Source organism: Panulirus ornatus, chromosome 2 (assembly GCF_036320965.1).
Source record: "Panulirus ornatus isolate Po-2019 chromosome 2, ASM3632096v1, whole genome shotgun sequence".
NCBI classification, from domain to species: domain Eukaryota; kingdom Metazoa; phylum Arthropoda; class Malacostraca; order Decapoda; family Palinuridae; genus Panulirus; species Panulirus ornatus.
In genome coordinates this window covers 105,236,929-105,264,036 of record NC_092225.1, presented here as the reverse complement: position 1 = coordinate 105,264,036, position 27,108 = coordinate 105,236,929, and the positions used below count along the sequence as shown (strand labels likewise).

General features: G+C 42.8%; 1 protein-coding gene across 1 annotated transcript in view; it reads right to left on the bottom strand.

Moving 5' to 3' along the window:
* Positions 1-11,641: 11,641 nt before the first annotated feature.
* LOC139759132 (solute carrier family 35 member F6-like) overlaps positions 11,642-27,108 on the bottom strand; it is a 177,833-nt gene continuing 162,366 nt past the window's right edge. Inside the window, exon 7 of the mRNA XM_071681119.1 lies at positions 11,642-11,875. Within this exon, the coding sequence (XP_071537220.1) occupies positions 11,715-11,875 (161 nt within the window). The 3' untranslated portion in view covers positions 11,642-11,714. The remainder of the gene's footprint in view (positions 11,876-27,108) is intronic.

The following is a 27,108-nucleotide window of genomic DNA, read 5'->3' as shown; positions in this document are numbered from 1 at the left end:
CTCCCTTCCCTTTTAGTCGCCTTCTACGACACACAGGGAATACGTCGGAAGTATTCTTTCTCCCCTATCCCCCATCATAGAAGGCGACTAAAAGGGGATGGAACGGGGGGTCTGGAAATCCTCCCCTCTCATTTCCCTTTCAATTCTCCAAAAGAAGGAACACAGAAGGGGGCCATATATATATATATATATATATATATATATATATATATATATATATATATATATATATATATATATATATATATATTTTTTTTTTTGCTTTGTCGCTGTCTCCCGCGTTTGCGAGGTGGCGCAAGGAAACAGACGAAAGAAATGGCCCAACCCACCCCCATACACATGCCTTGGTTCAATCCACTGACAGCACGTCAACCCCGGTATACCACATCGCTCCAATTCACTCTATTCTTTGCCCTCCTTTCACCCTCCTGCATGTTCAGGCCCTGATCACACAAAATCTTTTTCACTCCATCTTTCCACCTCCAATTTGGTCTCCCTCTTCTCTTCGTTCCCTCCACCTCCGACACATATATCCTCTTGGTCAATCTTTCCTCACTCATTCTCTCCATGTGACCAAACCATTTCAAAACACCCTCTTCTGCTCTCTCAACCACGCTCTTTTTATTTCCACACATCTCTCTTACCCTTACGTTACTTACTCGATCAAACCACCTCACACCACACATTGTCCTCAAACATCTCATTTCCAGCACATCCATCCTCCTAAGCATAACTCTATCCATAGTCCAAGCCTCGCAACCATACAACATTGTTGGAACCACTATTCCTTCAAACATACCCATTTTTGCTTTCCGAGATAATGTTCTCGACTTCCACACATTTTTCAAGGCTCCCAGAATTTTCGCCCCCTCCCCCACCCTATGATCCACTTCCGCTTCCATGGTTCCATCCGCTGCCAGATCCACTCCCAGATATCTAAAACACTTTACTTCCTCCAGTTTTTCTCCATTCAAACTCACCTCCCAATTGACTTGACCCTCAACCCTACTGTACCTAATAACCTTGCTCCTATTCACATTTACTCTTAACTTTCTTCTTTCACACACTTTACCAAACTCAGTCACCAGCTTCTGCAGTTTCTCACATGAATCAGCCACCAGCGCTGTATCATCAGTGAACAACAACTGACTCACTTCCCAAGCTCTCTCATCCCCAACAGACTTCATACTTGCCCCTCTTTCCAAAACTCTTGCATTCACCTCCCTAACAACCCCATCCATAAACAAATTAAACAACCATGGAGACATCACACACCCCTGCCGCAAACCTACATTCACTGAGAACCAATCACTTTCCTCTCTTCCTACACGTACACATGCCTTACATCCTCGATAAAAACTTTTCACTGCTTCTAAGAACTTGCCTCCCACACCATATATTCTTAATACCTTCCACAGAGCATCTCTATCAACTCTATCATATGCCTTCTCCAGATCCATAAATGCTACATACAAATCCATTTGCTTTTCTAAGTATTTCTCACATACATTCTTCAAAGCAAACACCTGATCCACACATCCTCTACCACTTCTAGCCTGAGCCATATGCCCATTTTATCGACCAATCCCTATTGGTGGATGAACAGCTAGGTGAACTGTGGAATGAATTCCACAACCAGGGTTCAAACACATGTGTTCGACCCTGGGTGGACTTTGAATGCGTCATGGTCATGAACGCTAACTGCTACACCACAGAGTTTGGGTCTCACTTCCTTTCACTGTTTCACACATTCCCATAACTCCTGCTTAAGCAGTAGTACTAGTCCTTCCTTAGCTTTTGTTCTCACACCTGACTTTAATCCTGAGACATTTCTAAACCACTGTTGCCCTTCACTATTGAGCTTTTTCCACACAGAATAGAACATTCAGGTTCCTTTCCTGAAACATACTAATGATCTCTTCTTTTTTCACATCTTGGTTACATTCAGACACATATAATAAGGGCAAATGAGAGTTGGAGTGAGTGAGTATCAGCAATCTTCAAAGAGAAAACAAAATGCTGAGGATTGAGGTTAACAGTGTGAGAAAAACAAGCATCCCCTACTTACAGATCACCCCTCCTAACCTCAAAAGACACAACACTGATAAAACACATACACACTGAAATTACATTACAAGCCCTAAACAATCACTCTCCCAACTCAAGTCTTAAAATCCTGCCAAATATACAGCACTCTGAAACCACAATCCCCAGACAGACATGAGTCACACTTTCCCATCTATGCTCTGCATGTCATTCATCCTACAATATTACAAACACCATATTACCACATTCCAAGACTCTTCACACAACCAATGTAACTACCATGTAAAAGATACCATGCACTTACTACTCCACTGCCCACACTTTCCTCACACAAACACACACACAAAATCACTACACTTTATGACCTATGGCCTTGCCCTGTTAGACATGGACGACTTCCTACTACACTTTATGACCTAAAGCCTTGCCCTATAAGACATGGAGGCTTCCTACTACATTTTATGACATAAGGCCCTGCCCTGTTAGACATGGATGACATCCTGAGTCCTGCAGGAATCCCATAAAGATAGAAGAGACTCCTGACTCCTACAGCATGAAGTAAGAAAATGAAGCATATGATATGGGTGACATATAATGTAACAGGTATATCTAGTAAATGGAATGTTACTTAATGCAGTGAGGAGTTTATATGTCCATTTGGGAGTAAAAAGGGTGAATGCCTCCTAGTAAAATGGGTCTACATTGAGGATATCTGATACGACCAAGGTTATTTGTTTTTGTTTTTTTTGACGGTGGTGAGGGAGGTGCATGGAACGGTCTTAGAGGTGGGGTAGATCCGTGGTATCTGCCATGGATGGGGAGCATGGAAAGTGAATCAGATATTTGCTGATGACAGCTGTGGTGACAAACTCTAGTGAGAACTTCTAGAAGCTGGTGACATGACTTAGAATAGCATGAAAGGGAGGTGGTTGAGAATAAATGTGATGCCTGCTGAGATATGTCAACACCAACATTGTTGAATTCTTTGTGTATTTCAAATTCAATAAATGTGCCTCAAAGATGCCTCTTGCTTAGGGAGAACAAGTCTGATTCTCACAATCTCTCTTCATATAGTTTCTTATGCAAGAAGGGAATCAATTTAGTTGCTCTTTGCTGCACTGCTTCTAATTTAAGAATATTAAAGTTTAAGTGGGGGGCCCAAAACTGCACTGAATTTTCAAGGTGAGGTCTAACTAGACTTAGGTACAGCGGCAAAATCACATCTTTGCTTTTGTATGTAAAGCTTCTGTTAATAAATCCTTACATCCTATTTGCTCTCTTGGCAGCTTCATTACAATACTGGGAGAATTTGAAGCTGATGAAGACAGTGACCCCTAGGTCCCTCACACTAAATCATTCAGCCCTAGATCAATATTGTTAACATAAATGATGAATAGTATAGGCCCAAGTATGGATCCCTGGGGCACCCCTACTAGTAATGGGTGATCATGGTGATGATCTATCATTCATTAGGATTCTCTGTCCCCTATCACATAACCAGGCTTATATCCAATTTCCTATGTAATCAATGATCCCCAAGTCCCAGACTTTGAGCTTCAATTTAACATGGGGGACTTTGTCCAATGCTTTCTGGATGTCCAGAAATATGATATCTACAGTAAACCCTTGATTTAACGGACCTCAGTTTAATGGATTTCGGACTTAATGGACAAGGCAAATATAATACATTAATCAATAATTCTTTGAAAACAGACAGATTTGTATGTAGCATTAATGGATCTGGAGACGGAATATGATAAGGTTGATAGAGATGCTTTGTGCAAGGTTTTAAGGGTATATGGTGTGGAAGGCAAGTTGCTAGAAGCAATGAAAAGATTTTACCAAGTATGTAAGGAATTTGTACGAGTAGGGAGAGAGGAAAGTGACTGGTTCCCAGTGAATGTCAGTTTGCGGCAGGGGTGCGTGATGTCTCCATGGTTGTTTAATTTCTTTATGGAAGGGGTGGTTAGAGAGGTGAATGCAAGAGTTTTGGTGAGAGGGGCAAGTAGGCAGTCTGTTGTGGATGAGAGGGCTTGGGAAGTAAGTCGGTTGTTGTTCGGTGATGATACAGCACTGGTGGCTGATTCAGGTGAGAAACTGCAGAAGTTGGTGACTGAGTTTGGTAAAGTATGTGAAATAGGAAAATTGAGAGTAAATGTGAATAAGAGCAAGGTTATTAGGTTAAGTAGGGTTGAGGGACAAGTTAAATGGCAGGTAAGTTTGAATGAAGAGAAACTGGAGGAGGTGAAGTGTTTTAGATATCTGGGAGGAGACTTAGCAGCAGATGGAACCATGGAAGCAGAGGCAAGTCACAGGGTGGGGGAGGGGGCGAAGGTTCTGGGAGCATTGAAGAATGTGTGGAAGGCAAGAACATTATCTCAGAGAGCAAAAATGGGTATGTTTGAAGGAACAGTGGTTCCAACAATGTTATTTGGTTGCGAGGCATAGGGTATAGATAGGGTTGTGCGGAGGAGGGTGGATGTGTTGGAAATGAGATGTTTGAGGACAATATGTGGTGTGAGGTGGTTTGATCGAGTAAGTAATGAAAGGGTAAGAGAGATCTGTGGTAATAAAAAGAGTGTGGTTGAGAGAGCAGAAGAGGGTGTGTTGAAATGGTTTGGAAACATGGAGAGAATGAGAGAAAAAATTGACAAAGAAGATATATGTGTCAGAGGTGGAGAGAAGAAGGAGAAGCAGGAGACCAAATTGGAGGTGGAAAGATGGAGTGAAAAAGATTCTGAGCAATCAGGGCCTGAACATACAAGAGGGTGAAAGGCATGCAAGGAATAGAGTGAATTGGAACGATGTGGTATACTGGGGTCGACGTGCTGTCAATGGATTGAACCAGGGCATGTGAAGCATCTGAGGTAAACCATGGATAGGTCTGTGGGGACTGGATGTGGAAAGGGAGCTGTGGCTTCAGTGCATTACACGTGACATCTAGAGTCTGAGTGTGAACGAATGTGGCCTTTTTTGTCTTTTCCTGGCGCTACCTTGCTGGAAGGTGGGGGTGGGGGGGGGGGGGGGGGGTTGCTTTTTCATGTGTGGCAGTGTGGCAACGGGATTGGATGAAGGCAGCAAGTATGAATATGTACGTGTTTATATGTATATGTCTGTGTATGTATATGTATGTATATGTTGAAATGTATATGTATATATATATGTGCATGTATGGGCATTTATGTGTATACATATGTATGTGGGTTGGTTGGGCCATTCCTTGTCTGTTTCCTAGCACTACCTCACTGATGCAGGTGACGGCAATTAAGTATCAAAAATAAATATAATAAATATGTACAGAGCATCACATCAGGGAAGAGCAGTGTGGTGTCAGAAGTGGTAGAGGATGTGTGGATCAGAAGTTTGCTTTGAAGAATGTATGTGAGAAATACTTAGAAAAACAAATGGATTTGTATGTAGCATTTATGGATCTGGAGAAGGCATATGATGGAGTTGATAGAGATGCTCTGTGGAAGGTATTAAGAGTATATGGTGTGGGAGGCAAGCTGCTACAAACAGTGAAAAGTTTTTATCGAGGATGTAAGGCATGTGTACGAGTAGAAGGAGAGGAAAGTGAGTGGTTCCAAGTGAATGTCGGTCTGTGGCAGAGGTGCGTGATGTGTCCATGGTTGTTTAATTTGTTTATGGATGGGGTGGTTAAGGAGGTGAATGCAAGAGTTTTGGAGAGAAGGGCAAGTATGCAGTCTATTCTGGATGATAGGGCTTGGGAATGAGTCAGTTGTTGTTCGCTGATGATACAGCGCTGGTGGCTGATTCAGGTGAGGAATTGCAGAAGTTGGTGACTGAGTTTGGTAAAGCATGTGAAAGAAGAAAGCTGAGAGTAAATGTGAATAAGAGCAAGGTTATTAGGTAGAGTAGGGTTGACGGACAAGTCAATTGGGAGGTAAGTTTGAATGGAGAAAGACTGGAGGAAGTGAAGTGTTTTAGATATCTGGGAGTGGATATGGCAGCGGATGGAACCATGTAAGCAGAAGTGAGTCACAGGGTGGGGAAGGGGGCAAAGGTTCTGGGAGTGTTGAAGAATGTGTGGAAGGTGAGAACATTATCTTAGAAAGCAAAAATGGGTATGTTTGAAGGAATAGTGGTTCCAACAATGTTATATGGTTGCAAGGCATGGGCTATAGATAGGGTTGTGCGAAGGAGGGTGGATGTGTTGGAAATGAGATGTTTGAGGAAAATATGTGGTGTGAAGTGGTTTGATCGAGTAAGTAATGAAAGGGTAAGAGACGTGTGGTAATAAAAAGATTGTGGCCAAGCGAGCAGAACAGGGTGTATTGAAATGGTTTGGTCACATGGAAAGAATGAGAGGAAAGACTGACAAAGAGGATATATGTGTCAGAGGTGGAGAGAACGAGGAGAAAGGGGAGACTAAATTGGAGGTGGAGGGATGGAGTGAAAAAGATTTTGAGCGATCGGGGCCTGAACATGCAGGAGGGTGAAAGGCGTGCAAGGAATAGAGGGAATTGGAACGATGTGGTATACTGGGGTCAATGCGCTGTCAATGGATTGAACCAGGGCATGTGAAGCATCTAGGGTAAACCATGGAAAGTTTTGTGAGGCCTGGAAGTGGAAAGGGAGCTGTGGTTTCCGTGCATTATACATTATATATATACACACACATACATATACATATATACACATGCTGTGGTTTCCGTGCATTATACATTATATATATACACACACAGACATATACATATATACACATGCACACAATTCACACTGTCTGCCTTTATTCATTCCCATCGCCACCTCGCCACACATGGAATAACATCCCCCTCCCCCTCATGTGTGCGAGTTAGCGCTAGGAAAAGACAACAAAGGCCCCATTGGTTCACACTCAGTCTCTAGCTGTCATGCAATAATGCCCGAAACCACAGCTCCCTTTCCACATCCAGGCCCAACAGAACTTTCCATGGTTTACCCAGACGCTTCACATGCCCTGATTCAATCCATTGACAGCACGTCGACCCCGGTATACCACATCGATCCAATTCACTCTATTCCTTGCACGTCTTTCACCCTCCTGCATGTTCAGGCCCCGATCACTCAAAATATTTTTCACTCCATCTTTCCACGTCCAATTTGGTCTCCCACTTCTCCTCGTTCCCTCCACCTCCGACACATACATCCTCTTGGTCAATCTTTCCTCACTCATTCTCTCCATGTGCCCAAACCATTTCAAACCACGCTCTTCTTATTTCCAAACATCTCTCTTACCCTTACATTACTTACTCGATCAAACCACCTCACACCACATATCGTCCTCAAACATCTCATTTCCAGCACATCCACCCTCCTGCGCACAACTCTATCCATAGCCCACGCCTCGCTACCATACAACATTGTTGGAACCACTATTCCTTCAAACATACCCATTTTTGCTTTCCGAGATGATGTTCTCGACTTCCACACATTCTTCAAGGCTCCCAGGATTTTTGCCCCCTCCCCCACCCTATGATTCACTTCCACTTCCATGGTTCCATCAGCTCCCAGATCCACTCCCAGATATCTAAAACACTTTACTTCCTCCAGTTTTTCTCCATTCAAACTTACTTCCCAACTGACTTGACCCTCAACCCTACTGTACCTAATAACCTTGCTCTTATTCACATTTACTCTTAACTTTCTTCTTTCACTCATTTTACAAAACTCAGTCACCAGCTTCTGCAGTTTCTCCCATGAATCAGCCACCAGCACTGTATCATCAGCAAACAACAACTGACTCACTTCCCAAGCTCTCTCATCCACAACAGACTGCATACTTGCCCCTCTTTCCAAACCTCATGCATTCACCTCCCTAACAACCCCATCCATAAACAAATTAAACAACCATGGAGACATCACACACCCCTGCCACAAACCTACATTCACTGAGAACCAATCACTTTCCTCTCTTCCTACACATACACATGCCTTACATCCTCGATAAAAACTTTTCACTGCTTCTAACAACTTGCCTCCCACACCATATATTCTTAGTACCTTCCACAGAGCATCTCTATCAACTCTATCATATGCCTTCTCCAGATCCATAAATGCTACATACAAATCCATTTGCTTTTCTAAGTATTTCTCACATACATTCTTCAAAGCTAACACCTGATCCACACATCCTCTACCACTTCTGAAACCACACTGCTCTTCCCAACCTGATGCTCTGTACATACCTTCACCCTCTCAATCAATACCCTCCCATATAATTTACCAGGAATACTCAACAAACTTATACCTCTGTAATTTGAGCACTCACTCTTATCCCCTTTGCCTTTATACAATGGCACTATGCAAGCATTTCGCCAATCCTTGATATTTCTGTTAAACCTAACCAAAATAGGGTCACAAGTGCCTCGATGTCCTCCAACACAGGTGTTAGTTACGTAGAACTCCTGGGATCCAAGAAATTAATCAATTATATTAGCTTCCCTTGTCAGCTTGGTCATGGTTTGGTAAAGAAAATTGTCTTCAACAAATGGTGACCAGTCTAGCAGATTCACTTTTCAATAACATGAATTATCATCTTTACCCGTACATATTTTGCTACATTTAATCATCAGTTAAGAAGGTGAGAAACTGCAGAAGCTGGTGACTGAGTTTGGTAAAGTGTGTGAAAGAAGAAAGTTAAGAGTAAATGTGTATAAGAGCAAGGTTATTAGGTACAGTAGGGTTGAGGGTCAAGTCAATTGGGAGGTAAGTTTGAATGGAGAAAAACTGGAGAAAGTAAAGTGTTTTAGATATCTGGGAGTGGATCTGGCAGCAGATGGTACCATGGAAGCAGAAGTGAATTGTAGGGTGGGGGAGGGGGTGAAAATTCTGGGAGCCTTGAAGAACGTTTGGAAGTCGAGAACATTATCTCAGAAAGCAAAAATGGGTATGTTTGAAGGAATAGTGATTCCAACAATGTTGTATGGTTGCGATGCGTGGGCTATGGATAGGGTTGTGCACAGGAGGGTGGATGTGCTGGAAATGAGATGTTTGAGGACAATATGTGGCGCGAGGTGGTTTAATCGAGTAAGTAATGTAAGGGCGAGAGAGATGTGTGGAAATAAAAAGAGTGGGGTTGAGAGAGCAGTAGAGGGTGTTTTGAAATGGTTTGGTCACATGGAGAGAATGAGTGAGGAAAGATTGACCAAGAGGATATATGTGTCAGAGGTGGAGGGAACGAGGAGAAGTGGGAGACCAAATTGGAGGTGGAAAGATGGAGTGAAAAAGATTTTGAGTGATCGGGGCCTGAACATGCAGGAGGGTGAAAGGCGTACAAGGAATAGAGTGAATTGGAACGATGTGGTATATCGGGGTTGACGTGCTGTCAATGGATTGAACCAGGGCATGTGATGCGTCTGGGGTAAACCATGGAAAGTTCTGTGGGGCCTGGATGTGGAAAGGGAGCTGTGGTTTCGGTGCATTATTACATGACAGCTAGAGACTGAGTGTGAACGAATGGGGCCTTTGTTGTCTTTTCCTAGCGCTACCTCGCACACATGAGGGGGGAGGGGGTAGTTATTCCATGTGTGGCGAGGTGGCAATGGGAACAAATAAAGGCAGACAGTATGAATTATGTACATGTGTATATATGTATATGTCTGTGTGTGTATATATATATATATATATATGTGTACATTGAGATGTATAGGTATGTACATTTGTGTGTGTGGACCCGTATGTATATACATGTGTATGTGGGTGGGTTGGGCCATTCTTTCGTCTGTTTCGTTGCGCTACCTCGCTAGCGCGGGAGACAGCGACAAAGCAAAATATTAATTTTTTTTTTTTGCTTTGTCGCTGTCTCCCGCGTTTGCGAGGTAGCACAAGGAAACAGACGAAAGAAATGGCCCAACCCACCCCCATACACATGCATATACATACACGTCCACACACGCAAATATACATACCTACACAGCTTTCCATGGTTTACCCCAGATGCTTCACATGCTCTGATTCAATCCACTGCCAGCACGTCAACCCTGGTATACCACATCGTTCCAATTCACTCTATTCCTTGCCCTCCTTTCACCCTCCTGCATGTTCAGGCCCCAATCACACAAAATCTTTTTCACTCCATCTTTCCACCTCCAATTTGGTCTCGCACTTCTCCTCGTTCCCTCCACCTCCGACACATATATCCTCTTGGTCAATCTTTCCTCACTCATTCTCTCCATGTGCCCAAACCATTTCAAAACACCCTCTTCTGCTCTCTCAACCACACTCTTTTTATTTCCACACATCTCTCTTACCCTTACGTTACTTACTCGATCAAACCACCTCACACCACACATTGTCCTCAAACATCTCATTTCCAGCACATCCACCCTCCTGCGCACAACTCTATCCATAGCCCATGCCTCACAACCATACAACATTGTTGGAACCACTATTCCTTCAAACATACCCATTTTTGCTTTCCGAGATAATGTTCTTGACTTCCACACATTCTTCAAGGTTCCCAGGATTTTCGCCCCCTCCCCCACCCTATGATCCACTTCCGCTTCCATGGTTCCATCTGCTGCCAGATCCACTCCCAGATATCTAAAACACTTTACTTCCTCCAGTTTTTCTCCATTCAAACTTACCTCCCAATTGACTTGACCCTCAACCCTACTGTACCTAATAACCTTGCTCTTATTCACATTCACTCTTAACTTTCTTCTTTCACACTACCAAACTCAGTCACCAGCTTCTGCAGTTTCTCACATGAATCAGCCACCAGCGCTGTATCTTCAGCGAACAACAACTGACTCACTTCCCAAGCTCTCTCATCCACAACAGACTTCATACTTGCCCCTTTCCAAAACTCTTGCATTCACCTCCCTAACAACCCCATCCATAAACAAATTAAATAACCATGGAGACATCACACACCCCTGCCGCAAACCTACATTCACTGTGAACCAATCACTTTCCTCTCTTCCTACACGTACACATGCCTTACATCCTCGATAAAAACTTTTCACTGCTTCTAACAACTTACCTCCCACACCATATATTCTTAATACCTTCCACAGAGCATCTCTATCAACTCTATCATATGCCTTCTCCAGATCCATAAATGCTACATACAAATCCATTTGCTTTTCTAAGTATTTCTCACATACATTCTTCAAAGCAAACACCTGATCCACACATCCTCTACCACTTCTGAAACCACACTGCTCTTCCCCAATCTGATGCTCTGTACATGCCTTCACCCTCTCAATCAGTACCCTCCCATATAATTTACCAGGAATACTCAACAAACTTATACCTCTGAAATTTGAGCACTCACTCTTATCCCCTTTGGCTTTGTACAATGGCACTATGCACGTATTCCGCCAATCCTCAGGCACCTCACCATGAGTCATACATACATTAAATAACCTTACCAACCAGTCAATAATAGTCACCCCCTTTTTTAATAAATTCCACTGCAATACCATCCAAACCTGCTGCCTTGCTGGCTTTCATCTTCCGCAAAGCTTTTACTACCTCTTCTCTGTTTACCAAATCATTTTCCCTAACCCTAACCCTAATAATAATAATAAAAAATATAAACTATGTTTATTCAAAGTGAAGGCATCTCATCTCACTTAAACCCCATAAATTGTTATTCTCATGTTCATTCTTTCCACATGTCTATGTCATTCCAACATTTCAGCAACACATGATACTATCTACTAACCCAATAACGGTGCAACTATTACGGGATTGTTGCTCAACTGGATGAAAGCATCAGGAATGTCCTCCAATACACCACGTGGGTTGGTACTGAACATACCAGCTGGGATCCAGTTGAAAGGAACCAGAAGGATTGTCATGATGGTAAAACCAAACACACCTGAAAGAATATATTATCTATGTAATAAAGGTTTCACAGTGTTTTGAAATAAATATGACCTATGTCAAAATACCCGAGACTCAAGATGGGAGAAGATGTGGGATACAGTAACCCCACTCATCAATGGATATGCTGGAATTAAATTCCTGCTATAAAAAAACCATAGGAATGTGAGTAACAATTTATATGCTACAAATAGACCAAATCCTTTTATCAAAAACACTTGAGTCCAAGTATTTCCTATGCAATGGTCCTCATTGAGTAAGGCTAATAAAAAAAAACTTCCAGACATACCATCTCATTGAATCGAAACTAGCCTTTACATTAAATGCATAAGACATCTGAGTGTAACAGGGGTTGAAAGACAAGGATTGGACTTGATACATAGATTCATATGATTTTGTATAATCAATGCACTCAGCAAATGAGGCTATTTGAGCTTCATGACTTAATCTTTTTTTCACAAGAGATTTTTCCACAAGCTTTTTTCATCTTATTTTCTTTCACCGTTTGATACTCTCACTGAATGTTAATTAAATGAAAACTACAGTACACTCATAATTCTAAAAGTTCTTACTGCAGTAATAATCTTCCCTGTCCCTGATCTGATAAGAAGGAAGATATAATACAACCCATGTACCTCCTGTGTGTTGTGGAAGGCAGCTACCAAGGGTGGGAGTTGGGGTTAAAAACTTTACCTTCCCATATCATCACTTTCAAAAAGTCTAAACAAAAGAAGGAATTAAGTGAGGATTGTTCTTCAGAGGCTCAGATGTCTCTTCCTGTCATAACACTGTTAAGGTTACAAACGCTGTAATAAAACCAGAAAGTTTTAAGAGATATTTCCCATCAGGATTGGTAGTTCTTTAAACTGCTCAGCTGCTTAGCTTCTTTCACTTCCTAAAGGTATTATTTTACTTTTAATTAGAATCTACAACACTTTTTCATACATGTCAGTCAATTTCTACCCCCAGACAACTGCATGGGCCTCTCATGCCTAAGGGTCACCTATTGTAAGTACGTTACACTTTGTCTTTTCTAGTATTCCCTGCTATACTTGTGATTATCTGAATAATTATCAGCTTACAAGTTAGATTAAGTTGTGGTAAATAGAAGATGGCAGGCAGCCACTGACCAGGGAGGTATGTTACCAGTTAGTCATCTGTGTAGTGAGACAGCACTTCACTGGTTGCCAAGTTGCACTCCTACCTAGAAGCGGTCTTTTCTTTCTGCCTTATCTACATTTGGATGGCTGACATTCTGTCCACACACATACACACTCTCCTTGTCACATATAACACTTGACAACACTTAACTCACACAACCCATTCTCCATAACTCTAGATTTTCCTGAGATGAGCACTATGAGCTAGCCCTGCCATTTGGCTAGATGGTAAGAGCAATAGATAGAAGTAGCAGACAGGAATGTTATCCAGGAGCATTACCTGTGAACATTAGGCATAAGTAGTAGGTTGGAACATTAGGCAGGAACACTAGGTAGACAAAATTAGGATGTAGTAGTTTGCAGAAAAATCAGGTAGGAGCCTCTGAAAACACTTCAATAGAGTTGCCCTTTGCTAGTGGCCTGTTAAGGGGTAAGGCATCAAAGGCTAAGACATTGCACTGAAGTTTAACAGTTAAGGAGACTTTTACCATTGATACCCCACTGAGGGAGTTCCCAAAGGGAATGGGTATCAGAGACATAGAAAGATAGATACTTTAATGTCTAATGAAGAGAACTAAAAGAAAAAATAAAATAATCATAATACATATATCATAATTCTATAATCTATTCTTTCATACTTGTTCTCCACTTCCTGCAGTAGCACGGTAGTGCCAGGAACAGATGAATAAAGGCTTTGTTTGCTCATATCCACTCTCTAGCTGTCATGCATAATGCACCAATACCAAAGCTCCCTATCCACAACAAGGCCCCACAGATGTTTCCATGGTTTTCCTCAGCTACTTCATATGCCCTGGTTCAGTCCACTGATGGCAAGTCGTCCCTGTAAACCATATTAGTCTAATTCACTCCATCCTGTGCATGCATTCCACCCTTCTGCACGTTCAGGTCCTGAGCACTCAAAATCTTATACACTCCATTCTTCCATCTCCAATTTGCTCTCTCCCTTCTTGCCCCCTCCACTTCTGACATATGTATCCTCTTTGTCAACCTTTCCTCTCTCTTTCTCCATGTCCAAGCTATTTCAGTACATCCTCCTCAGCTTTATCAACCATACTCTTCTTATGACCAAATCTCATTCTTTCCCTATCATTACTTACTTGATCAACCTTCCTCACACAACATATTGTCCTCACACATTTCATTTCCAACAAATTCACCCTCCTCCATACATTCTCATCTAAAGTACATGCCTTGCATCCATACAACACCATCAGGAATATCATACCTTGAAACATACCAATTTTTACCCACCCAGATTGTGATCTCTCTTTCTACACATTCCTCAATGCTCCCAGAACCTTAGTTCCCTTAGCTACCCTATAACCCACCTCAGTTTCTAGGGTGCCAATTGCTGCCATGTGCACTCCCAAGTATCTAAAAGACTCCCATTCCTCTGGGTTTTCTCCAAACAAACTCACACCTAAACTGCCCTGTCTCTTGAGTACTAAACCTAATAACACTTATTTTCACAATCACTCTCAAGCTTCTCCTTTCATATACTCTCCCAAACTTAGACACAAAATTCTGAAGTTTCCCACCTGAATCTGCCACTAGCACTGTCAACATCAAAAAGCAAATGACAAATCTCCTAAGGCCTACCAATGCCACATCATACTGCATACCTACCGCTCTCCAAGACATCTGCATTTAATTCCCTCACTATCCTATCCACAAACAATTTAAATAGCCATGTTGACATCACATACCCCTGCCACAAACCAACCTTAAACTGGATCCACTAACTCTCTTTTTCATTCACTATCACATATGCCTTACTCTCTAGATTAAAAACTCCTTCCTGCTTCCAACTGCTTTTCTCCCACACCATAGATTCATAATACCTTCCACAGAGGATCTCAATCAACCCTATCATATGATTTCTCCAGATCCATAAATGCCACTTACAAATCTTTCTGTTTCTCTTAGTATTTCTCACACACATTCCTCAAGGCAAACACCTGATTCTTGTATCCTCTACCACTCCTGAAACCACACCATTCCTCCCCAGTCTGATACTCTGTAAATGCCATCACCCTCTCAATCACAATTCTTCCATACAACTTACTGGGTACACTAAGCAAACGTATAATTGTAATTTGAACACTCACACTTGTCCTCCTCCTTTACACAATAGCACTGTACATTTATTCCTCCAATCCTCAGGTCCTTCACCAAAATCCTTACATACAATACAAATCCTGACTAACCAATGAAAAATACAGTGGCTCCCTTTCATAAAATCAAATGCAATATCATGCACTCATACATGCTGCCTTGCCACATTTTTTCTGTCTGACCAAACCAATTGCCGAGACTCATTCACTCTGCATACTTAATCCCACATGTTCCACTTTATCAATCAAAACATTCAAAAAATCCTTTGAAATCTCTATCTCCTCTTCACCTCATTTCTCTTTGGTACCACTTCCTCATTTGCTTGCTTCATGATGTTCCCATTTGTTCTCTTGCTTTTCATACTATCAACCTTCTTCTGAAAAGTTTCTTTAAAGTTTGCTAATACCTGCTCACCCCAGTTCTCATTTGCCCTCTTTTTCAGCCCCTGCAGCTCCTCCTGACCTCTTGTTACTTTCTCTTGTACATCTCCTTATTACTTGCACTTCTTCCCCGCAAATAATTCCTAAAGACTTCTCTTTCCTCATTCACTAGCAACTTAACTTCCTCATTCCACCCCCCCATTGCCCTTTCTCACTTGTCCATCTCCCACCTTCTGCATGCCACACACTTCTTTCACATATGCATCCCTAAACACCTCCCTTTCCTCACCCATTCTAGTTTCATTTACTCTCATTTTCAGCCATTCTACACTAAATCTCTACATGTACCTCTTCACACAAGCCTCTTTTTCAGCTCACTCACTTTAACCATCCTGTTCCCATCCATATCATATACTCTTTTCCTAAAGCCTCTACAAACCTTCACCCTTACCCCCACAAAGCAATAATCAGACATCCAACTAGCCCCTCTCAGTATATTCTAATTCAAGAGTCTTTCCTTTCTACACCTATCAATTAGTATACTGTATAATCCAATAATGCCTCCATCTTTCCTACTCACCTACATAAACTTATGTGTGTGCCTCTTTTTCAACTAGGTATTACCAATCATCATTCCTTTTTCACCATACAAATCTACAAGCTCTTCGTCATTTTCATACCCAACACTGGTTACCCTATGTCCCTAAATCATAACCTCAACAACCACATTTCCCACTTTTGCACTGAACTCACCCATCACTAATATTCAACTCCATCAAAATTGACAACATGCTTGCTCAGCTCCTCCCAAAACATTCATCTCTCTTCCATACTCCTCTATTTCCAGGAACATAAGCACTAATAATCACTCATCTTTTGTAAGCCATTTCAATTTTCACCCGTATCAGTCTGAGACACACTTCCTTACACTCTTTCATACATTAACACATCTCCTTCAGCAGAAAAGTTACTCCCTTTAAACTCACCCTCAAACTAATCCTGGACTTTAACCCTGGGACATTCCTAAACCACTGTTCCCCCTTCCCCTTTATGTGTTTCACTCAGAGCTAAAACATCCCCCCCCACCTCCAGTGAGGTAGTGCTAGGAAAAGACAAAAAGGCCACATTCGCTCACATTCAATCTCTAGCTGTCATGTGTAATGCATCGAAACCACAGCTCCCTTTACGCATCCAGGCCCCACATATCTTTCCATGGTTGACCCCAGACGCTTCACATGCCCGGGGTCAATCCATTTACAGGACATCGACCCTAGTATACCACATCATTCCAATTCTCTCTATTCCTTGTACGCCTTTCACCCTCCTGTATGCTCAGGCCCCAATCGCTCAAAATTTTTTTCACTCCATTCTTCCACCTCCGATTTGGTTTCCTGCTTCTCCTTCTTCCTGCCATCGCTGACGGAGAGAGGAGCAAGTATGTAGTCTGTTGTGGATGAAAGGGCTTGGGAAGCGAGTCAATTGTTGTTTGCTGATGATAGAGTGCTAGTGGCTAATTTGGGTGAGAAACTGCAAAAGTTGGTGACTGAGTTTGGTAAATTGTATGAAAGAAGAAAGTTGAGAGCAATTATGTAACAGAGCAAGATTATTAGGTTCAGTAGGGTTGAGGGACAAGTCAACTGGGAGGTAAGTTTGAATGGAGAAAAACTGGAGAAAGTGAAGTATTTCAGATATCTGTGAGTGGACTTAGCAGTGGATGGAACCATGGAAGTGGAAGTGAGTCACAAGGTGGGAGAGAAGGTTCTGGGAGCGTTGAAGAGTGTGTGGAAGGTGAGAATGTTATCTCGAAGAACAAAAATGGGTATGTTTGAAGGAATAGTGCTTCCAACAATGTTATGTGGTTGCGAGGCATATGCTATGGATAGGGTTGTACGGAGGAGGGTGGATGTGTTGGAAATGAAATGTTTGAGGACAATATGGGGTGTGAGGTGGTTTGATCAAGTAAGTAATGAAAGGGTAAGAGAGATGTGTGGTAATAAAAAGAGCGTGGTTGAGAGAGCAGAAGAGGGTGTGTTGAAATGGTTTGAATACATGGAGAGAGTGAGTGAGGAAAGATTGACAAAGAGGCTATATGTGTCAGAGGTGGAGAGAAGGAGAAACGGGAGACCAAATTGGAGATGGTAGGATGGAGTGAAAAAGATTTTGAGTGATTGGGCCTGAACATACAGGAGGGTGAAAAGCAGGCAAGGAATCGAGTGAACTGGAACAGTGTAGTATACCTGGTTCGAAGTGCTGTCAATGGACTTAACCAGGGCATGTGAAGCATATGGGTAAACCATGGAAAGGTCTGTGGGGCCTGGATGTGTAAAGGGAGCTGTGGTTTTGGTGCATTACATATGACACCTAGAGACTGAGTGTGAACAAACATGGAGTCTTTTGTCTGTCTTCCAGGTGCTACCTTGCTGAAGCAGGGGGTAACAATGCTGTTCCCTGTGGGGTGGGGTAGCAAAAAGGAATGGATGAGGGCAAGCAAGTATAAATATGTACAATAAAATAAATACATAAAATGTATATATGAGTGCATGTGTATGTGTATGTATACATATACATATTTTTTTTTTTTTTTTTTTTATACTTTGTCGCTGTCTCCCGCGTTTGCGAGGTAGCGCAAGGAAACAGAAGAAAGAAATGGCCCAACCCCCCCCCCATACACATGTACATACATACGTCCACACACGCAAATATACATACCTACACAGCTTTCCATGGTTTACCCCAGACGCTTCACATGCCTTGATTCAATCCACTGACAGCACGTCAGCCCCGGTATACCACATCGCTCCAATTCACTCTATTCCTTGCCCTCCTTTCACCCTCCTGCATGTTCAGGCCCCGATCACTCAAAATCTTTTTCACTCCATCTTTCCACCTCCAATTTGGTCTCCCTCTTCTCCTTGTTCCCTCCACCTCCGACACATATATCCTCTTGGTCAATCTTTCCTCACTCATCCTCTCCATGTGCCCAAACCACTTCAAAACACCCTCTTCTGCTCTCTCAACCACGCTCTTTTTATTTCCACACATCTCTCTTACCCTTACGTTACTCACTCGATCAAACCACCTCACAACACACATTGTCCTCAAACATCTCATTTCCAGCACATCCATCCTCCTGCACACAACTCTATCCATAGCCCACGCCTCGCAACCATACAACATTGTTGGAACCACTATTCCTTCAAACATACCCATTTTTGCTTTCCGAGATAATGTTCTCGACTTCCACACATTCTTCAAAGCCCCCAGAATTTTTGCCCCCTCCCCCACCCTATGATCCACTTCCGCTTCCATGGTTCCATCCGCTGCCAGATCCACTCCCAGATATCTAAAACACTTCACTTCCCCCAGTTTTTCTCCATTCAAACTCACCTCCCAATTGACTTGACCCTCAACCCTACTGTACCTAATAACCTTGCTCTTATTCACATTTACTCTTAACTTTCTTCTTCCACACACTTTACCAAACTCAGTCACCAGTTTCTGCAGATTCTCACATGAATCAGCCACCAGCGCTGTGTCATCAGCGAACAACAACTGACTCACTTCCCAAGCTCTCTCATCCCCAACAGACTTCATACTTGCCCCTCTTTCCAAAACTCTTGCATTTACCTCCCTAACAACCCCATCCATAAACAAATTAAACAACCATGGAGACATCACACACCCCTGCCGCAAACCTACATTCACTGAGAACCAATCACTTTCCTCTCTTACTACACGTACACATGCCTTACATCCTCGATAAAAACTTTTCACTGCTTCTAACAACTTTCCTCCCACACCATATATTCTTAATACCTTCCACAGAGCATCTCTGTCAACTCTATCATATGCCTTCTCCAGATCCATAAATGCTACATACAAATCCATTTGCTTTTCAAAGTATTTCTCACATACATTCTTCAAAGCAAACACCTGATCCACACATCCTCTACCACTTCTGAAACCACACTGCTCTTCCCCAGTCTGATGCTCTGTACATGCCTTCACCCTCTCAATCAATACCCTCCCATATAATTTACCAGGAATACTCAACAAACTTATACCTCTGTAATTTGAGCACTCACTCTTATCCCCTTTGCCTTTGTACAATGGCACTATGCACGCATTCCGCCAATCCTCAGGCACCTCACCATGAGTCATACATACATTAAATAACCTTACCAACCAGTCAACAATACAGTCACCCCCTTTTTTAATAAATTCAACTGCAATACCATCCAAACCTGCTGCCTTGCCGGCTTTCATCTTCCGCAAAGCTTTCACTACCTCTTCTCTGTTTACCAAATCATTTTCCCTAACCCTCTCACTTTGCACACCACCTCGACCAAAACACCCTATATCTGCCACTCTATCATCAAACACATTCAACAAACCTTCAAAATACTCACTCCATCTCCTTCTCACATCACCACTACTTGTTATCACCTCCCCACTTGCGCCCTTCACCGAAGTTCCCATTTGCTCCCTTGTCTTACGCACTTTATTTACCTCCTTCTAGAACATCTTTTTATTCTCCCTAAAATTTAATGATACTCTCTCACCCCAACTCTCATTTGCCCTTTTTTTCACCTCTTGCACCTTTCTCTTGACCTCCTGTCTCTTTCTTTTATACATCTCCCACTCAATTGCATTTATTCCCTGCAAAAATCGTCCAAGGGTCAAGTCAATTGGGAGGTGAGTTTGAATGGAGAAAAACCAGAGGAAGTGAAGTGTTTTAGATATCTGGGAGTGGATCTGGCAGCGGATGGAACCATGGAAGCGGAGGTGGATCATAGGGTGGGGAGAGGGCGAAAATCCTGGGGGCCTTGAAGAATGTGTGGAAGTCGAAAACATTATCTCGGAAAGCAAAAATGGGTATGTTTGAAGGAATAGTGGTTCCAACAATGTTGTATGGTTGCGAGGCGTGGGCTATGGATAGAGTTGTGCGCAGGAGGATGGATGTGCTGGAAATGAGATGTTTGAGGACAATGTGCGGTGTGTGGTGGTTTGATCGAGTGAGTAATGTAAGGGTAAGAGAGATGTGTGGAAATAAAAAGAGCGTGGTTGAGAGAGCAGAAGAGGGTGTTTTGAAGTGGTTTGAGCACATGGAGAGGATGAGTGAGGAAAGATTGACCAAGAGGATATATATGTCGGAGGTGGAGGGAACAAGGAGAAGAGGGAGACCAAATTGGAGGTGGAAAGATGGAGTGAAAAAGATTTTGTGTGATCGGGGCCTGAACATGCAGGAGGGTGAAAGGAGGGCAAGGAATAGAGTGAATTGGAGCGATGTGGTATACCGGGGTTGACGTGCTGTCAGTGGATTGAAGCAGGGCATGTGAAGCGTCTGGGGTTAACCATGGAAAGCTGTGTAGGTATGTATATTTGCGTGTGTGGACGTATGTATATACATGTGTATGGGGGGGGTTGGGCCATCTCTTTCGTCTGTTTCCTTGCGCTACCTCGCAAACGCGGGAGACAGCGACAAAGTATAATAATAAAAAAATAAATACATATATATATATATATATATATATATATATATATATATATATATATATATATATATATATATTTTCTTTTTTCAAATTATTCGCCATTTCCCACGTTAGCGAGGTAGCGTTAAGAACAGAGAACTGGGCCACTGAGGGAATATCCTCACCTGGCCCCCTTCTCTGTTCCTTCTTTTGGAAAATTAAAAAAAATTGAGAGGGGAGGATTTCCAGCCCCCCGCTCCCTCCCCTTTTAGTCGCCTTCTACGACACGCAGGGAATACGTGGGAAGTATTCTTTCTCCCCTATCCCCAGGGATAGTATATATATATATATATATATATATATATATATATATATATATATATATATATATTTTTTTTTTTTTTTCTTTTTATACTTTGTCACTGTCTCCCGCGTTTGCGAGGTAGCGCAAGGAAACAGACGAAAGAAATGGCCCAACCCTCCCCATACATATGTATATACATACGTCCACACACGCAAATATACATGCCTAAACAGCTTTCCATGGTTTACCCCAGACGCTTCACATGCCTTGATTCAATCCACTGACAGCACGTCAACCCCGGTATACCACATCGCTCCAATTCACTCTATTCCTTGCCCTCCTCTCACCCTCCTGCATGTTCAGGCCCCGATCACACAAAATCTTTTTCACTCCATCTTTCCACCTCCAATTTGGTCTCCCTCTTCTCCTTGTTCCCTCCACCTCCGACACATATATCCTCTTGGTCAATCTTTCCTCACTCATCCTCTCCATGTGCCCAAACCACTTCAAAACACCCTCTTCTGCTCTCTCAACCACGCTCTTTTTATTTCCACACATCTCTCTTACCCTTACGTTACTCACTCGATCAAACCACCTCACACCACACATTGTCCTCAAACATCTCATTTCCAGCACATCCATCCTCCTGCGCACCACTCTATCCATAGCCCACACCTCGCAACCATACAACATTGTTGGAACCACTATTCCTTCAAACATACCCATTTTTGCTTTCCGAGATAATGTTCTCGACTTCCACACATTCTTCAAGGCTCCCAGGATTTTCGCCCCTTCCCCCACCCTATGATCTACTTCCGCTTCCATGGTTCCATCCGCTGCCAGATCCACTCCCAGATATCTAAAACACTTTACTTCCTCCAGTTTTTCTCCATTCAAAAACTTACCTCCCAATTGACTTGACCCTCAACCCTACTGTACCTAATTACATTGCTCTTATTCACATTTACTCTTAACTTTCTTCTTTCACACACTTTACCAAACTCAGTCACCAGCTTCTGCAGTTTCTCACATGAATCAGCCACCAGCGCTGTATCATCAGCGAACAACAACTGACTCACTTCCCAAGCTCTCTCATCCCCAACAGACTTCATACTTGCCCCTCTTTTCAAAACTCTTGCATTTACCTCCCTAACAACCCCATCCATAAACAAATTAAACAACCATGGAGACATCACACACCCCTCCCGCAAACCTACATTCACTGAGAACCAATCACTTTCCTCTCTTCCTACACGTACACATGCCTTACATCCTCGATAAAAACTTTTCACTGCTTCTAACAACTTGCCTCCCACACCATATAATCTTGATACCTTCCACAGAGCATCTCTATCAACTCTATCATATGCCTTCTCCAGATCCATGAATGCTACATACAAATCCATTTGCTTTTCTAAGTATTTCTCATATACATTCTTCAAAGCAAACACCTGATCCACACATCCTCTACCACTTCTGAAACCACACTGCTCTTCCCCAATCTGCTGGAAAGAGGGGCAAGTATGAAGTCTGTTGGGGATGAGAGAGCTTGGGAAGTGAGTCAGTTGTTGTTCGCTGATGATACAGTGCTGGTGGCTGATTCATGTGAGAAACTGCAGAAGCTGGTGACTGAGTTTGGTAAAGTGTGTGAAAGAAGAAAGTTAAGAGTAAATGTGAATAAGAGCACAGTTATTAGGTACAGTAGGATTGAGGGTCAAGTCAATTGGGAGGTAAGTTTGAATGGAGAAAAACTGGAGGAAGTAAAGTGTTTTAGATATCTGGGAGTGGATCTGGCAGCGGATGGATCCATGGAAGCAGAAGTGGATCATAGGGTGGGGGAGGGGGCGAAAATTCTGGGAGCCTTGAAGAATGTGTGGAAGTCGAGAACATTATCTCGGAAAGCAAAAATGGATATGTTTGAAGGAATAGTGGTCCCAACAATGTTGTATGGTTGTCCTCAAACATTGTCCTCAAACATCTCATTTCCAGCACATCCATCCTCCTGCGCACAACTCTATCCATAGCCCATGCCTCGCAACCATACAACATTGTTGGAACCACTATTCCTTCAAACATACCCATTTTTGCTTTCCGAGATAATGTTCTCGACTTCCACACATTCTTCAAGGCTCCCAGGATTTTCGCCCCTTCCCCCACCCTATGATCTACTTCCGCTTCCATGGTTCCATCCACTGCCAGATCCACTCCCAGATATCTAAAACACTTTACTTCCTCCAGTTTTTCTCCATTCAAACTTACCTCCCAATTGACTTGACCCTCAACCCTACTGTACCTAATTACATTGCTCTTATTCACATTTACTCTTAACTTTCTTCTTTCACACACTTTACCAAACTCAGTCACCAGCTTCTGCAGTTCCTCACATGAATCAGCCACCAGCGCTGTATCATCAGCGAACAACAACTGACTCACTTCCCAAGCTCTCTCATCCCCAACAGACTTCATACTTGCCCCTCTTTTCAAAACTCTTGCATTTACCTCCCTAACAACCCCATCCATAAACAAATTAAACAACCATGGAGACATCACACACCCCTCCCGCAAACCTACATTCACTGAGAACCAATCACTTTCCTCTCTTCCTACACGTACACATGCCTTACATCCTCGATAAAAACTTTTCACTGCTTCTAACAACTTGCCTCCCACACCATATAATCTTGATACCTTCCACAGAGCATCTCTATCAACTCTATCATATGCCTTCTCCAGATCCATGAATGCTACATACAAATCCATTTGCTTTTCTAAGTATTTCTCATATACATTCTTCAAAGCAAACACCTGATCCACACATCCTCTACCACTTCTGAAACCACACTGCTCTTCCCCAATCTGCTGGAAAGAGGGGCAAGTATGAAGTCTGTTGGGGATGAGAGAGCTTGGGAAGTGAGTCAGTTGTTGTTCGCTGATGATACAGCGCTGGTGGCTGATTCATGTGAGAAACTGCAGAAGCTGGTGACTGAGTTTGGTAAAGTGTGTGAAAGAAGAAAGTTAAGAGTAAATGTGAATAAGAGCAATGTAATTAGGTACAGTAGGGTTGAGGGTCAAGTCAATTGGGAGGTAAGTTTGAATGGAGAAAAACTGGAGGAAGTAAAGCGTTTTAGATATCTGGGAGTGGATCTGGCAGCGGATGGAACCATGGAAGCGGAAGTAGATCATAGGGTGGGGGAAGGGGCGAAAATCCTGGGAGCCTTGAAGAATGTGTGGAAGTCGAGAACATTATCTCGGAAAGCAAAAATGGATATGTTTGAAGGAATAGTGGTCCCAACAATGTTGTATGGTTGCGAGGCGTGGGCTATGGATAGAGTTGTGCGCAGGAGGATGGATGTGCTGGAAATGAGATGTTTGAGGACAATGTGTGGTGTGAGGTGGTTTGATTGAGTAAGTAACGTAAGGGTAAGAGAGATGTGTGGAAATAAAAAGAGCGTGGTTGAGAGAGCAGAAGAGGGTGTTTTGAAATGGTTTGGGCACATGGAGAGAATGAGTGAGGAAAGATTGACCTAGAGGATATATGTGTCGGAGGTGGAGGGAACGAGGAGAAGTGGGAGACCAAATTGGAGGTGGAAAGATGGAGTGAAAAAGATTCTGTGTGATCGGGGCCTGATCATGCAGGAGGGTGAAAGGAGGGCAAGGAATAGAATAGAGTGAATTGGATCGATGTGGTATACCGGGGTTGACGTGCTGTCAGTGGATTGAATCAGGGCATGTGAAGCGTCTGGGGTAAACAATGGAAAGCTGTGTAGGTATGTATATTTGCGTGTGTGGACGTATGTATATACATGTGTATGGGGGTGGGTTGGGCCATTTCTTTCGTCTGTTTCCTTGCGCTACCTCACAAACATGGGAGACAGCGACAAAGCAAAAAAGAAAAAAAAAATATATATTCTTACATTACATTACATTAAATGTAAGGGTAAGAGAGGTGTGGAAATAAAAAGAGCATGGTTGAGAGAGCAGAAGAGGGTGTTTTGAAATGTTTTGGGCACATGGAGAGAATGAGTGAGGAAAGATTGACCAAGAGGATATATGTGTCGGAGGTGGAGGGAACGAGGAGAAGTGGGAGACCAAATTGGAGGTGGAAAGATGGAGTGAAAAAGATTTTGTGTGATCGGGGCCTGAACATGCAGGAGGGTGAAAGGAGGGCAAGGAATAGAGTGAATTGGATTGATGTGGTATACCAGGGTTGACGTGCTGTCAGTGGATTGAACCAGGGCATGTGAAGCGTCTGGGGTAAACCATGGAAAGTTCTGTGGGGCCTGGATGTGGAAAGGGAGCTGTGGTTTCGGGCATCATTGCGTGGCAGGTGGAGAATGAGTGTGAACGAATGGGGCCTTTGTTGTCTTTTCCTAGCGCTACCTCGCACACATGAGGGGGGAGGGGGATGGTATTCGATGTGTGGCGAGGTGGCGATGGGAATGAATAAAGGCAGACAGTGTGAATTGTGTGCATGGGTATATATGTATGTGTCTGTGTATGTATATATATGTGTACATTGAGATGGATAGGTATGTATATTTGCCCTTATTCATTCCCAACGCCACCCCGCCACACATGAAATAACAACCCCCTCCCCCCTCATGTGCACGAGGTAGCACTAGGAAAAGAGAGCAAAGGCCACATTCATTCACACTCAGTCTCTAGCTGTCATGTATAATGCATCAAAACCACAACTCCCTTTCCAAATCCAGGCACCACAGAACTTTCCATGGTTTACCCGAAACACTTCACATGCCCTGGTTCAATCCACTAACGGCAAGTCAACCCCGGTATACCACATTGTTCCAATTTACTCTATTCCTTGCACACCTTTCAACCTCCCAGTTGACTTGTCCCTCAACCCTACAGTACCTAATAACCTTGCTCTTATTCACATTTACTATCAGCTTTCTTCTTACACACACATTACCAAACTCAGTCACCAGTTTCTACAGTTTCTCACATGAATCAGCCACCAGTGCTGTATCATCAGCAAAACAACAACTGACTCACTTCCCAACCTCTCTCATCCACAACAGACTGCATACTTGCCCCTCTCTCCAAAACTCTTGCATTCATCTCCCTAACCACCCCATCCAAAAACAAATAAAACAGCCCTGGAGACATCATGCACACCTGCCGCAAACCTACATTCACTGAGAACCAATGACGTTCCTCTCTTCCTACTCGTACACATGCCTTATATCCTCAATCAAAACTTTTCACTGCTTCTAACAACTTGCCTCCCATGCCATATATTCTTAATACCTTCCACAGAGCATCTCTATCAACTCATCATATGTCTTCTCCAGATCCATAAATGCTACATACAAATCCATTTGCTTTTCTAACTATTTCTCACATTCATTTTTCAGCAAACACCTCATCCACACATCCTCTAATACTTCTGAAACCACACTGCTCTTCCCCAATCTGATGCTCTGTACATGTCTTTACCCTCTCAATCAATACCCTTCCAAATAATTTACCAGGAATACTCAACAAACTTATACCTCTGTAATTTGAGCACTCACTTCTATCCCCTTTGCCTTTGTACAATGGCACTTTGCACGCATTCTGCCAATGCTCAGGCACCTCACCATGAGTCATACATACATTAAATAACCTTACCAACCAGTCAATAATAGTCACCCCCTTTTTAATAAATTCCACTATAATACCATCCAAACCCGCTGCCTTGCAAGCTTTCATTTTACGCAAAGCTTTTACAACCTCTTCTCTGTTTTACCAAATCATTCTCCCTAACCCTCTCA